Source organism: Sceloporus undulatus, chromosome 7 (genome assembly GCF_019175285.1).
Source record: "Sceloporus undulatus isolate JIND9_A2432 ecotype Alabama chromosome 7, SceUnd_v1.1, whole genome shotgun sequence".
Taxonomy (NCBI): domain Eukaryota; kingdom Metazoa; phylum Chordata; class Lepidosauria; order Squamata; family Phrynosomatidae; genus Sceloporus; species Sceloporus undulatus.
The window spans coordinates 7,832,487-7,844,700 of record NC_056528.1 but is presented as its reverse complement, the minus strand read 5'-3'; the positions used below and the strand labels follow the sequence as shown (position 1 = coordinate 7,844,700).

General features: G+C 45.7%; 1 protein-coding gene across 7 annotated transcripts in view; it reads left to right on the top strand.

Annotated features, from left to right (window-relative positions):
- Positions 1–273: 273 nt before the first annotated feature.
- EPHB2 (EPH receptor B2) overlaps positions 274–12,214 on the top strand; it is a 106,004-nt gene continuing 94,063 nt past the window's right edge. For all 7 annotated transcript variants that reach the window (XM_042479626.1, XM_042479625.1, XM_042479624.1 and 4 more), the window contains exon 1: positions 274–573. In XM_042479626.1, the coding sequence (XP_042335560.1) occupies positions 465–573 (109 nt within the window). In that variant the 5' untranslated portion in view covers positions 274–464. The remainder of the gene's footprint in view (positions 574–12,214) is intronic.

Genomic DNA, 12,214 nt, shown 5'->3' with positions numbered 1-12,214 from the left:
TTTCTCTTCTCCTTCCTCCTCCTCCTTCTCCCCTTCCTCTTGTTTTTCTTCTCCCCCTCCTCCCCTCTTTCTTTTCCTCCATCCTCCTCCTCTTCTTCATCACCTACCTCTTCCTCCTCTCTCTTTTCTTTCAATTCCTTTCCTGCTCATCCTCTTCCTCCATCCTCCTTTCCTTTCTGTTCTTTCCCTCCTCTTCCCTTCCTCCGCCTCCATCCTCTTCATCTTCATCATCATCATCATCTCTCTCCTCCTCCTCCTCCTCCTTCTCCTCCTTTCCTTCCTCTTCCTTTTCTCCTCTCTCTGCTGGGCTTCTCCTTGGAGCTCTGGAGGCGGGCTGGCTCTGGAGCCCAGCCGGGGGCCTGGAGGCCGGGCTGGGCTTGCCCTGCTCCTCGGCTCGGCTCTTTGGCTGGGCCTCCATGGCCGCCTAGCATCGTTGTCCTCGCTGCCTGGGAGTCGCCTTGGCCATGGGGCCCCCGCCGGGGCTGCTGCTGCTGCTGCCATCGCTGCTCCTCCATCGCAGGCTTTTGTTGCTGATGGCGCTGAGGATGCTGCCCTCCGCCGAAGCCCTGGAAGGTGAGTCCCAGCAAGGAGAGAGAGAGAGAGAGAGATGCTCCCAGCAGGGAAAGAAAGGCCTCTTCCCCTTATGCCTCTCCATCCCTGGAAGCCTTGGAGACTCCCTTCCGATCCCCTCTGGAAGGCCTCCTGGGAAGGGAGGGAATGCAATGTGGCTGGAGGAGGTGGACCTCTCCCTGGGCCTTCCATGGTGGAGCTGAGACAAGGGCTGCGTGGATGGAGAGGGCCACCATGCTCTCCCTAGGCTTTGGGGATGAGGGATGGAGGAAGGCTGGAAGGCAGGGAGAATGGGCTCCCATTCCTGGACTCCAGGCCCCAGCTTCATAGAATCGTAGAGTTGGAAGGGCCATCTAGTCCAAACCCCATTCTGCCATGTAGGAATATCAACCTCTTCATCACCATCAACAGCTTCCACAGAATAGTAGAATCCTCGAGTTGGAAGGACCATCCAGTCCAAATCCCATTCTGCTCTGTAGAAAGGCATCTTCCTCACCACCAACAGCTTCCACAGGATAGTAGGATCCTAGAGTTGGAAGGGCCAACCAGTCCAAATCCTATTCTGCCATGTAGAAAGATCAACATCTTCCTCACTGTCAGCAGCTTCCACAGAATAGTAGAATCCTATTGCTGGAAGACACCTCCAGGGCCATCCAATCCAAATTTCATTCTGTCATGTGGGAAGGTCAACATCTTCATCACCATCAATAGCTTCCATAGAATTGTAGAATCCTAGAGTTGGAAGGACCATCCAGCCCAAACCCATTTTGCCATGTAGGAAAGTCAACATCTTCCTCACCATCAACATCTTTCACTGAATAGTAGAATCCTAGAGTTGGAAGAGACCTCCAGACTCCAGTCCAGCTCTCTTCTGCCATGCAGGAAGACCTCATCAAAGCACCCCTGACAGATGGCCAACAGACTTGGTGTCTCTCCATGCATGGATTGGGGACCTTCAAGTCCTTTCCTACTTAGGGCAACCCTATCCTAGGGTTTTCTTGGCAGGGTTTGTTCAGAGGAGGTTTGCCATGGTCTTCCCCTGAGACTGAGAGGATGTCACATGGTCAAGGACACCTAGGGGAATTGGAAGTCAGGTCTCCAGAGTCGCAGCCCAATGCTCAAACCACTAGGCCATGCTGGTGGTGTGTAAAGGTGTGGGAGTGAAGAATGTTGTCTGAGTCCTCAAGAGTGTGAAGAGAGAAGGGGTTTGCCTTTGTTGGTCCACAGGTCTGAGGGAGGAATGGAGGGCTCTTGCAAATGGAGCTTGCCTTCACTTACTTGCCCTGAATGATGGCGCAGTGGTCCCATTGCAAAGGTGTCATCCAGCCAGGTCTCAGGTTGTATGGACTGCCCTCACTAACTGGCAGAAATGGGTTGGGAATGAGTTCTTGTGATTCAGTGACTTGGCCTGGTGGGAAGAAAGAGGTGTCCTCTCTGACCATCAGGTATGATGTTGGGATGGACTCCTAGTCTCAGCAAGTATGATGTTGAAAGGGGCTCCCAGCTTCAGCTCAGATCTGGCTTGGAGGAGCGAAGGAGCCATGATGTCGAAAGGGGCTTCCAACCACATCGCTGATCCATCTTGGTGAGGAAGATGGGTTCTATTTGTTTATTTATGTTTATTCATTTATAATTTATTTTATTTATTTATAAACTATTTTTCATTCCTTAGATTTATATTTTGCGTTTCTCCCAAAATGGGATTTAAGGTGGCAGTGAAGGTTGCCTCTGCTGATCTGCAGTTGTGGTATAGAAAGGGGCCATAGCCTCAGGTTTCGTCTGTCTTGTTGGGGAGCATGGGTTGCCCTCCCTGATCAGCACATGTAATGTAGAAAGGGGATCATAACTCTTATCTGGTTTGGTGGGGTGAATGGGTTGTCTTCACTGACCGATAAGTATGATGTAGAAAAGGGATCATGGCCTCAGATGGCTTGATGAGAAAATGGGTTGCCCCCACTGACCAGCAGGTATGATATAGAAGGTGGCACATATCTTCAGCTCTAATCTGTCTTGGTGGGGAGAATGGGTTGTCTCCCCTGACCAGCAGAAGCGGACATTCCCTGCAGAATGGCAGATGGAGCATTTTGAGGTCCTTCCTCAGTAGTAGAAGCTTTCTCGTCCCTCTCTCCTTCACCTGTTGGATGTGGGACCAGTGATCATAGAAGGCACCACCTTGGATGGAGGTGCTCAAGAAGGTACCAAGGCACCCATCCAGTTTTTTGGCAACCATAGGTCTGGATGGGCCTCCTTCTGAAGCATTTGCAAGAGTCTGGAGACTTGCTCCACTTTGCTTCTGTGGAAAGTCTGCATTAAAGTCTCCTAGCCACCCAATGTTGGTGGGGAACATCATCTCCTTTGTCTGCCCTTATGGACCTTTCTTCTCAGCTTCCCTAGGTACCTTGTGGCAAACTGGCACCAACCGCAGCCAACAAATCTTTTCTTCCTCCTCTTTCTCGGGGAGAGCTGATTTGTGAGTGGAATTTGTTATCACAATACTCAGGGTTTTACATATTTGTGGATCTCCTGGGTATCGGGCAGTGTGTGCAAAAGAAGAAGAAAAGCAATGGGTTGGCTTGGCTGGATGGGCAACTGTGCAGAATCCATGGCTTTAGATTCCTCTGTTTCAAAGGACTGTGCTGCACATGATGCTCAAAATCTGTGGCTGATTCTCACAATCTCTTTGCTTCACTTTAAAATAGGTGGCATGGTCAGGGGAGTGGGAGAGTAATATATTCTTTTGATCAGTAATAATGGATTTATTATTTTGATCAGAGGGGTTGTGCTGAAGGAGAGGATGTTGAGACTTTTGGTGACCCTAAGGCAAACCCTATCATGGGGTTTTCTGGGACTGAGAGTATGTAACTCGCCTAAGGTCACCCATTGGGTTTCCATGGCTGATCGGAGAATTGAACCCTGATCTTCAGTGTTGTAGTTCAATACTCAAAGCACTGCACCATGCTGGCTCTCCATGCTATGGTACTTGGGTTATTTTTCCTCTCTTTTGTCCATTGTGGAACTAATACCGACTGCTTTTGTGTGTTTGTGCGTGACTGAGATTCTGCGCATAGAGGGAAACATTATGCACCCTCTCCCCTCCCAGCCTTTGTTGTTGCTGTCTGTTTTCAAGTCGTTTCTGATTTATGGTGACTCTAGTCTAAGGTGAACCTATCAAAGGGGATTTCTAGGGCTGAGAATGTGTGACTCCTCCATGGGCATCTGGTGAGTTTCCATGGTGCAACAGGGAATCGAACCCTGATCTTTAGAGTTGTAGTCCAGCATACAAACCATTACGCCATACTAGATCTCCTTCCCACTCTTCTCCCATCGAAATGAGAAAAATCCTCTTTGAAGAGGCTAAACACCTCTGTCTTGTTCCTAAGCAGCCCCATAGAGACAGTTTGGGAAAACAGGAGGCCCTTGGTATCCGCTGAAGTTTGGTTCCAGGACCCTCTATGGATACCAAAATCCATGGATGCTGAAGTCCCATTAAATACAATGGCAGAGTAAAATGGTGCCCCTTATATAAAATGGCAAGATCAAGGTTTGCTTTTTTGGAATATATATATGTTTTCAAGCAGCGGATGCTTGAATCTGTGGCTAAAGTAATCCATGCATATGGAGGGCCGACTGTATTGACAAAACCTGATGAAATTCCTGTGAAACGTGGGCACTTTGTGGCCAGTACCAAACCCTGGCCAGGCTCTCCAGATTAACATCCAGATGTTTTGGCAAGCTCTGACACACTTCAAGTCCCCATTGGACGCTTGGCAGGAGCCCTGGGCATCCTGGTTTGGTTTGGAGAGATAGCAAGGGCTTGCAAGGAGAAAGCAAGGAAGGAAGGAGAAGACTAGCTGGGTTGAGGAGAGGCCAGAGGGGAATATGAATGCATGTGTCAATGGGCATGCACCGCTCTCGTGCACCATCGAAATTGTCCAAAATGATGACATACTTTGTGGTGGTTGAGGATTTGGGGATGGGACTGCACAGCAACCATTTCCTAGAAGCTTGGACGCCGACCGTAGGCTACATAAAGCTCCCTAGTTCAGGGCCATGTTACTTTCTATTCTGACTTGATTCTGTTTCATAGAGTTGCCCAAATTCTTAGCTCCAATGGTATACAAATCTAATGAATGAACTCTCAACTGTCTCATATCGTCCATTATTTTTACTTACAAATCTATACAGTGAGCTGCACATTTGTTCAGAGAAGCAATGTTTGGTTAAGGCTGTGCATTTGTCTTGCCAGTCCGTTACGTCTTTCCTTTTCTGCCCACCACGAAAGCAGGATCCAAATTTGGAGACCCCGTTCCATCATGGCTTCTTATTTATACAACTGGGATGCTCAGTTGTGATCGGATTTCCTCTGTCTTATCTGCTTCGGATCTCGAAATTTGCTTTGGCTAATGTTAATGCCATTCTCCACTTACCAATGCAATATTGACATATTTACTAGATGGTATATATTTTGTCTTTGGCATTCAGTGATGGGTTTTATTTCATCCTGGGGGTAATTTGATAGCTTTTGCAAAATAATGCTTGAATATGTGTGAAAACAAATGTGCAAGGAATGTAAATTGGCAGCGTTTGGCAATTGACAGGAGAAAACGTTTACTTCCTTTTGGAGCGTGTTTGGTCTTCAGCTTGTGACAATACTTGCATTATTCGATCAGAAGATCCGAATAAGAGAATTGGTTTCTGGATCAGATCCTTGGGCAGTATTCTTGTGCCAACCAAGGGCAACCTGTGTGCCATGCAAGGTGTTGCTTGTCTGGAGAATCTTCATCCTGAAATGAGTGCCAGTGGTGAAAGGTTGCCTTCTCCAAGCTTGCAAGATGGGCATGGTGCTGGTGGCATGTTGGTGATGGCAAGCTGTAGTCTTGTGGGACATTTGGCCTTTTCTGCCAGAGAGCTCCGGTGCCGCAACAAACTACAATTTCCAGAATTCCATAGCAGTGAGCCATGACCATTAAACTGGATTATTTCTGCAGTCTGAATGCCGTTGGTGACTGTTGTGTTTCCACAGGCCTTTGACAGTGAATGGTCTTTTAATAGGATGCTGTAATGTCGGTATTTGTTGCTATTGCTGTTTTTAGTGGGCATTCTATTTATTGAATTCTATTTCAAGTGTGGTTCTGTTTTAACTTTTGCATCTCTTAACAATGTGGAATTTCATCTGTTCTTGTTTTAAGTTCCTTCAATACTTGGGCCGGGAAAAAGGTTGGATATAAATAAATAAAATCAAAATAAGTGATGATGGTGAAGATGATTAATTTAGATGCCTGACAGAGATGCCTTTCTTGCAAGAGAGTTGGTGCACTTTGAGATCTGTAGCTGGAAACGAAGCCAAAGGAGTGCAATGCGTGGTGTGCATTTGAATCTCCTCAATGCTTTCAAAGGCGAGTTGGGGATGCAACATGGGAGATCTCTCCTTGCTGCGTAAAAATGGTGAAATGTTAACGTCCAAGGAAGACAAAAGCATTTTAGGCATGCGATTTTCTCGCTGCGTCCAAACGTAGAACCAACCTGGGTTCGGTCACAATTTTCTCTTCTCCAGTTGTAGCAAGGCAGGGTACGCAATGGAGCCCACGGATCTGTTTTTGGTTTGGTTTCCAAAACAACAATTGCAAAAACAGCAGACATCAGCTGAAATATTGAAGCTAAATGTTTCTTCGTTGCACATATTCGGGTTTTAAAGACGGAGCCCTTTATGGAAGGTGAGCTTGTTCTTTAATCAAGTTGTCCTAAGATAACACCTCCCTAGGAATCTCCAGGTCCTTCAGTGCAAATCTATGGTCAACATCTGCCAAAGATTGATAACAGAATCATGCTGGAGGACCTACAAATGCCTAGAGAAGTGCTTTCTCTAGGAACTTCTAGGTCAGTGATGGTGGACCTTTTAGTGGCCAAGTGCCCAAACTGCAACCCAAAACCCACTTATTTATTGCAAAGTGCCATGTCCCTCTGGCTTTCTAGTAACAAACTCTGGCAAACTCTGTGCTGGGGCGATGGCACATGTACCCACAGAGAGGGCTCTGAGTGCCACCTCTGGCACGCGTGCCATATGTTCGCCATCACTGTTCTAGGCTCTCCAGCACAACTCCATGGTCGGCTACTGGGGAAGGCAATGACAAACCTCCTCGGAACAAATCTTTGCAGGAAAACCCTATGGACTTTTTCACATGGAGGAATGTATCACCGTCCCGAAAGAAGAAGGAAAGGGGGGAATCCACAAAATGCAAGAAATTACATAGTAATTTATCACACACACAGACGAACACAGCATCTATCCGAAAGAGAAAGCAGTGCGAATGCGAATGAACGCATCACATAAGTATGTACCTATCGGCTTCTTGATTTCGAATTTGCATATTTGCACATGCCAAGGGAGGACAGGACCCCATGGCCAACAATAATCCCATGGCCAAACTAGAGATGCATTTCATACTAACACAAATGCAAATTGACTTCGAATTCGCAGTGGAAAAGGATTTATAAATTCGATATTATTTCCAAATTCAGCTATTCCTGTTTGGGTGCGACATTCTTTGAAAATCTTTTGTGAAATTATGTGAAATACCTTGAATGACCCCAGATATGGTTAACTGTCCAATTTCCCCCAAGTGATAAAGTCCATAATAGGTCCACCTTAGGGTCGCCAGAAGTCAGAAATGACTTGAAGTATGTTATTCCCTGGTTGTGGTGCAGGATGTGATGGACTTGGTCCAAACGGCTTGCACCAGAACCAGGGTTTGGGCTGTGCATTGTCCAAACAAAATGATTCCAGAACAGGGGAGAAAACAGACCTTTTGGCACATGCAGACCTGGTTTTAGTCATTCCTCATAAAGCGTGGTTTCAAGGACTGCAGCCCAAGACAGGTTTTCTGACTCAACCTGCGTCGAATGCCGGCGGAAGAAGGCTTGCCCCTCATCCAGTCTCCTCCATGACCTTGCTTGGCATCTTGTCAGGCAGGCTACCTTCCCGACTGTGACAAAAGATCCCCAAAGTGACAATTTTTTCAGAAGGGAAGGCAGACAGATCTGGGGCTGTCGAGGCTGGGGTAAAAACAAAGCATGTTGACATTTCTCCCTCCTCCCGCTTCCAAAGGGTTTAAAAGCATGTCATGAAGAAGAGAGCGAAATAGCATATTTTTAAAATATAAATCCACCAAGGGGTGCACAAAGAAGACAGATTTGGGCTAAGCCATGGAAAAATGTTCTCTGTTATAAGGCATGTGAGCAGTGGGAGAGATTGGCAATTCCTTTGTTCGGGAAATTGGGGGAAAAAGAGAGTGAATATAGATAGAATCACAGAATCATGGAATCATAGAGTTGGAAGAGACCCCAAGGGCCATCCAGTCCAACCCTTTTCGCCATGCAGGAATTCTCAATCAAAGCATCCCCATTGACAGATGGCAATCCAGCTGCTGTTTAAAGACCTCCAAGGAAGGAGGCTCCACCGAAATATCCAAGGGAGCATCTTCCACTGTCAAACAGCCCTTACTGTCAGGAAGTTCCTCCTAATGTTGAGCTGGAATTTCTTTTCCTGGAGCTTGCATCCATCGCCCTGTGTCCTGTTCTCTGGAACAGCAGAAAATAAGCTTGCTCCCTCCTCAATGTGACATCCCTTCAGATATTTAAACAGGGTTATTATATCACCTCTTAACTTTCCCTTCTCCAGGCTAAACATCCCCAGATCCCTAAGTCATCCCTCATAAGGCTTCATAGTTTCCAGACCTTTCACCATTTTGGTCGCCCTCCTCTGGACACATGGCTCCAGTTTCTCAACATCCTTTTTAAATTGTGGTGCCCAGAACTGGAGACAGTATTCCCAGTGGGGCCTGACCAGAGCAGAACAGAGTGGCACTATTACTTCCATTGATCTAGATACTATACTTCTATTGATGCAGCCTAAAATCGCATTGGCCTTGTTAGCTGCCGCATCGCACTGTTAACCCATGTTCAACTTGTGGTCTACTTGGACTCTTAGATCCCTTTTACATGTAGTCTCCTTAAACCAGGTATCCCTCATGATCCTATATCTCTGCATTTCATTTTTCCACCCTAAGTGCAGTACCTTACATTTCTCCATGTTGAATTTCATTTTGCTAGCTTTGGCCCAGCACTAGGGGTTCCATTTTATCACAGTCTTTCGTAATCCAGTGTCTCCCTACTCCAAAACCCATCATCCCCAGAGAGCCTGGACATTGCCTGCAGTGGGTGGGGATGATCGGAGCTGTTACCTGAAGCAGTTTGGGTTCGGAGATGCTGTCTTAGCAAGCCGGGAAACCTGTTGATATAATTAGTGTTTTAAAACATCTAAAAATCCTATATACAAATTTTCCCCTATAACAGTATAATAGGTTTATATCGACCTTGAAGAACGCTGGCAAATGAGGACACTGACAACCTTTAATTCAGGGCAGTGGAACTTCAGATGCTCCAAGCAATAATTACAGGGAGAAAATTGTTTAATATCTAAATGGGATTTTTAATTAAAAAAATCAATTAGAGTCAATATTTCTTTTTCCTTTTCTTTTTTCATTTTTTTAAAATAATAATAATAACCCGGTGTGAAAAATTAAATCTGAGCTTAGACAAACAGAAATCTGTTGAAAGCCGGTAGCTATCGTAGGAGGTGAAAAATGAATCTGGGGATGTAGAGATTACGGTTCTCTTTCCCATGGGAGGCAAGAACAAAGGAGAGGGGACACAACCTGCTTTTGGGGGGTTAAGTGTGATAAATATGGTGCAGGAGGTCATTGTGATTCATCATGAGCATGATCTTTGGGAGCTGGGATCTAGTAAAGCATTATAGGCTATGGAATCCAGAGTTTAGCCCAAGGAAATGTTGCCTTGTATCTCTCCATCGGTTCACCTGGAGAAGCTCCATAACCTCCAGCATTCCAGAGATGGGACATAAGTGGCCAAGCAAAATCACAGCATGGTCAAGATCTCTTCTCCAGTAATGCATTGTTGCATCCATAGAATCATAGAATCATAGAGTTGGAAGAGACCGCAGGGGCCATCCAGTCCAACCCCATTCTGCCATGCAGGAAATCCAAATCAAAGCTTCAAGACCTCCAAAGAAGGAGACTCCACAACACTCCGAGGGAGTTTGTTCCACTGTCGAACAGCCCTTACTGTCAGGAAGTATTCTTACTATTCCTTCCTTCCTTCCTTCCTTCCTTCCTTCCTTCCTTCCTTCCTTCCCTTGCTGCTGTGTTGAATCTCACCAAGGGTCTTGTCCTCCAGGTAGACTTTTAGGTCCTTGGATCCACTCTTCCATGCAGAATGTACATAGACATAGACCTATGCCACAGCTCTTATTGCCACCTGCGTAACTGTGAATAGTGCCCCCAGATTCCAGCTAGTTTTGCTTTTCCTTTGATTCCTCCTCCTGCTCTTCAACTGTTTCTCTCCCATTTAAGAAACTCTTACACCAGTGTGAAGTCGAAGGCTTTCGTGGTCGGCATCCATATTTTTTGTGGGTTTTTTGGGCTCTGTGGCCATGTTCTAGAAGAGTTTGTTCCTGACGTTTCGCCAGCATCTGTGGCTGGCATCTTCAGAGAATGATGGCATGGAAGAGAGTGGGGTATATATAATGCTGAAGCATTCTCTGAAGAAGCCAGCCACAGATACTGGTGAAACGTCAGGAATAAACTCTTCTAGAACATGGCCACAGAGCCCAAAAAACCCACAAGAAACTATATTGTACACCAATGTCTCCCTATTTTTGTGACTGCAGGAAAACTTCCTCCTCCTCTATATTTATTCATATCCTACTCTTTGTATCCTTGGGATACAAAGCAGTTTACCATTAATAATAATAAAAAAGAATACAGTTAAACACTTGGACAAGTGGGCTTTGAAATAGAATTAAACTAGCAGAGCATTAAAACACATCACTCATTCCAAGTATAACATGCAGTTCAAAAGATAAAAGGGTTTTTAAAAAGTACGTATTCAAAGAGTTAAAAAATCCTAAAATGTTAAAACCATAAAAAATAAGACTATATACAGATGATATGCACATATATGTAGAAAAAAAGAGAGATTAGAAAAAAGCTCTTTGGAGTTTATCACACAGGAGGAATTTCTCTTAATTTCGAATGAAAAGAAAGTGGGGCCAGAATGCATTTACGTGAATTCACTAGTTCGGCGAATTTACATGAATACAAATTGCGTTCCAACTGGCTTCCCATTGCCCAAAAATAACATGCCCTTGCCCGAAATTGTGTGTGATCAGCTCTCATGCAATGTGAAACCCCATGATTGCATTTAGACTGACTTCCCATTGTACGAAATTGCATGTGGTAGTCTATCATGCAGTAACGTGAAACTCCATGATTGCGTTCGGATTGCCATTGGATTATACTTCCAATTTCCCTTGTCTGATAAACTCCTTTGACAGACCAGGATGAATGTCTCACCCAACTACAAATGCGACAATTCTGTAATATAGAGTCATGGGAAATTAAAGTGGTACCAAACTACTTTAATTCTGCAATATGGCTACACCCCGAGGTACCGACTCATATGGGCTACATCTACAAGGCAGAATTAATGCAGTTTGACACTGACATAACTTCCATAACTCAATGCTATGGAATTTGGGGACTGGTCATTTGGTGTGACATTTCGCCTCCTCTTTCCGAGAGCTCTGGGGCCACAACAAACTCTATGGCAGTTAAAGTGGTGTCAAACTGCATTAGTTCTGCAGTGTGGCAGCAACCTCAGGGACTGAACAGCTAATCCAGATGCCAGTTTCCCTACATGGGACATTTTGGAAAGAGGAAGGAAAGGGACATTGAAGTGGGTTGAACAGGGGCTCTTTTCTCCCTTCTTGGTTCCAATTCGTGGCAAGTTACTGCCGTTGACACCCACCTCCCTGGATCAGGATGGTTGTGTGGCCTTTAAAAGAGTGCATTTTTCTGTACCCCGGGGCTTTCCTTCCAGAGAAGAGACATATTGGGCTCTCCATAATAGTTTATGGGCCGTGGGACTTTGCCAACAATTGAATCACAGCTGAAACCTCCCAGAACAGTCGAAAGAAACGGCCGAGGCTGGGATTAGGTTACCCATCCTCCCTGTAAAAGCAGACTCTATAAACAGTCCATTAAGCCGAAGGAGTCTGCTTTTTTGGCACTGGGGTTCAACCCGAGCCTGGGGCTTGCTTAGACAGGCTTTGCGGAGGAGGTGGGAGGGCTGCACTTGTGTATGTGTGTGTATATGGAAGTGTGTGTGCATAGGGGCTCTCCACAAAGAATATGAAATCAAAAACTCATCCCTGGTGGGTGGTCACTTGTCACTAAATCCATGCCGGGGGACACCAGGCCTTTCGTGAGCACCTGCCGGTGTCTTTCCAAGAGTGTGCATGGAAGAAGGAGGGGGACTTTGAAGCCAAGGGTTGTTGGCAAACCTCCACAGCATCCTGAGCACAGCCATTGTGGTCTGAGTTTTGGGAGTTTATCCGCTACAGAACAAATAAGATGTTGGTGAGGTTACAATGGACAACCTCAGAACAGTAAAGCACCTGAGCCCAATCTGCCTTTTCCAAACCCTGATGGTTTGCCTGTGTTTTCCATTCCTATTTGAGATGGTGGGTGAGGAGGAATTAAAGGAGATCCTTTCTCCATCCACGACA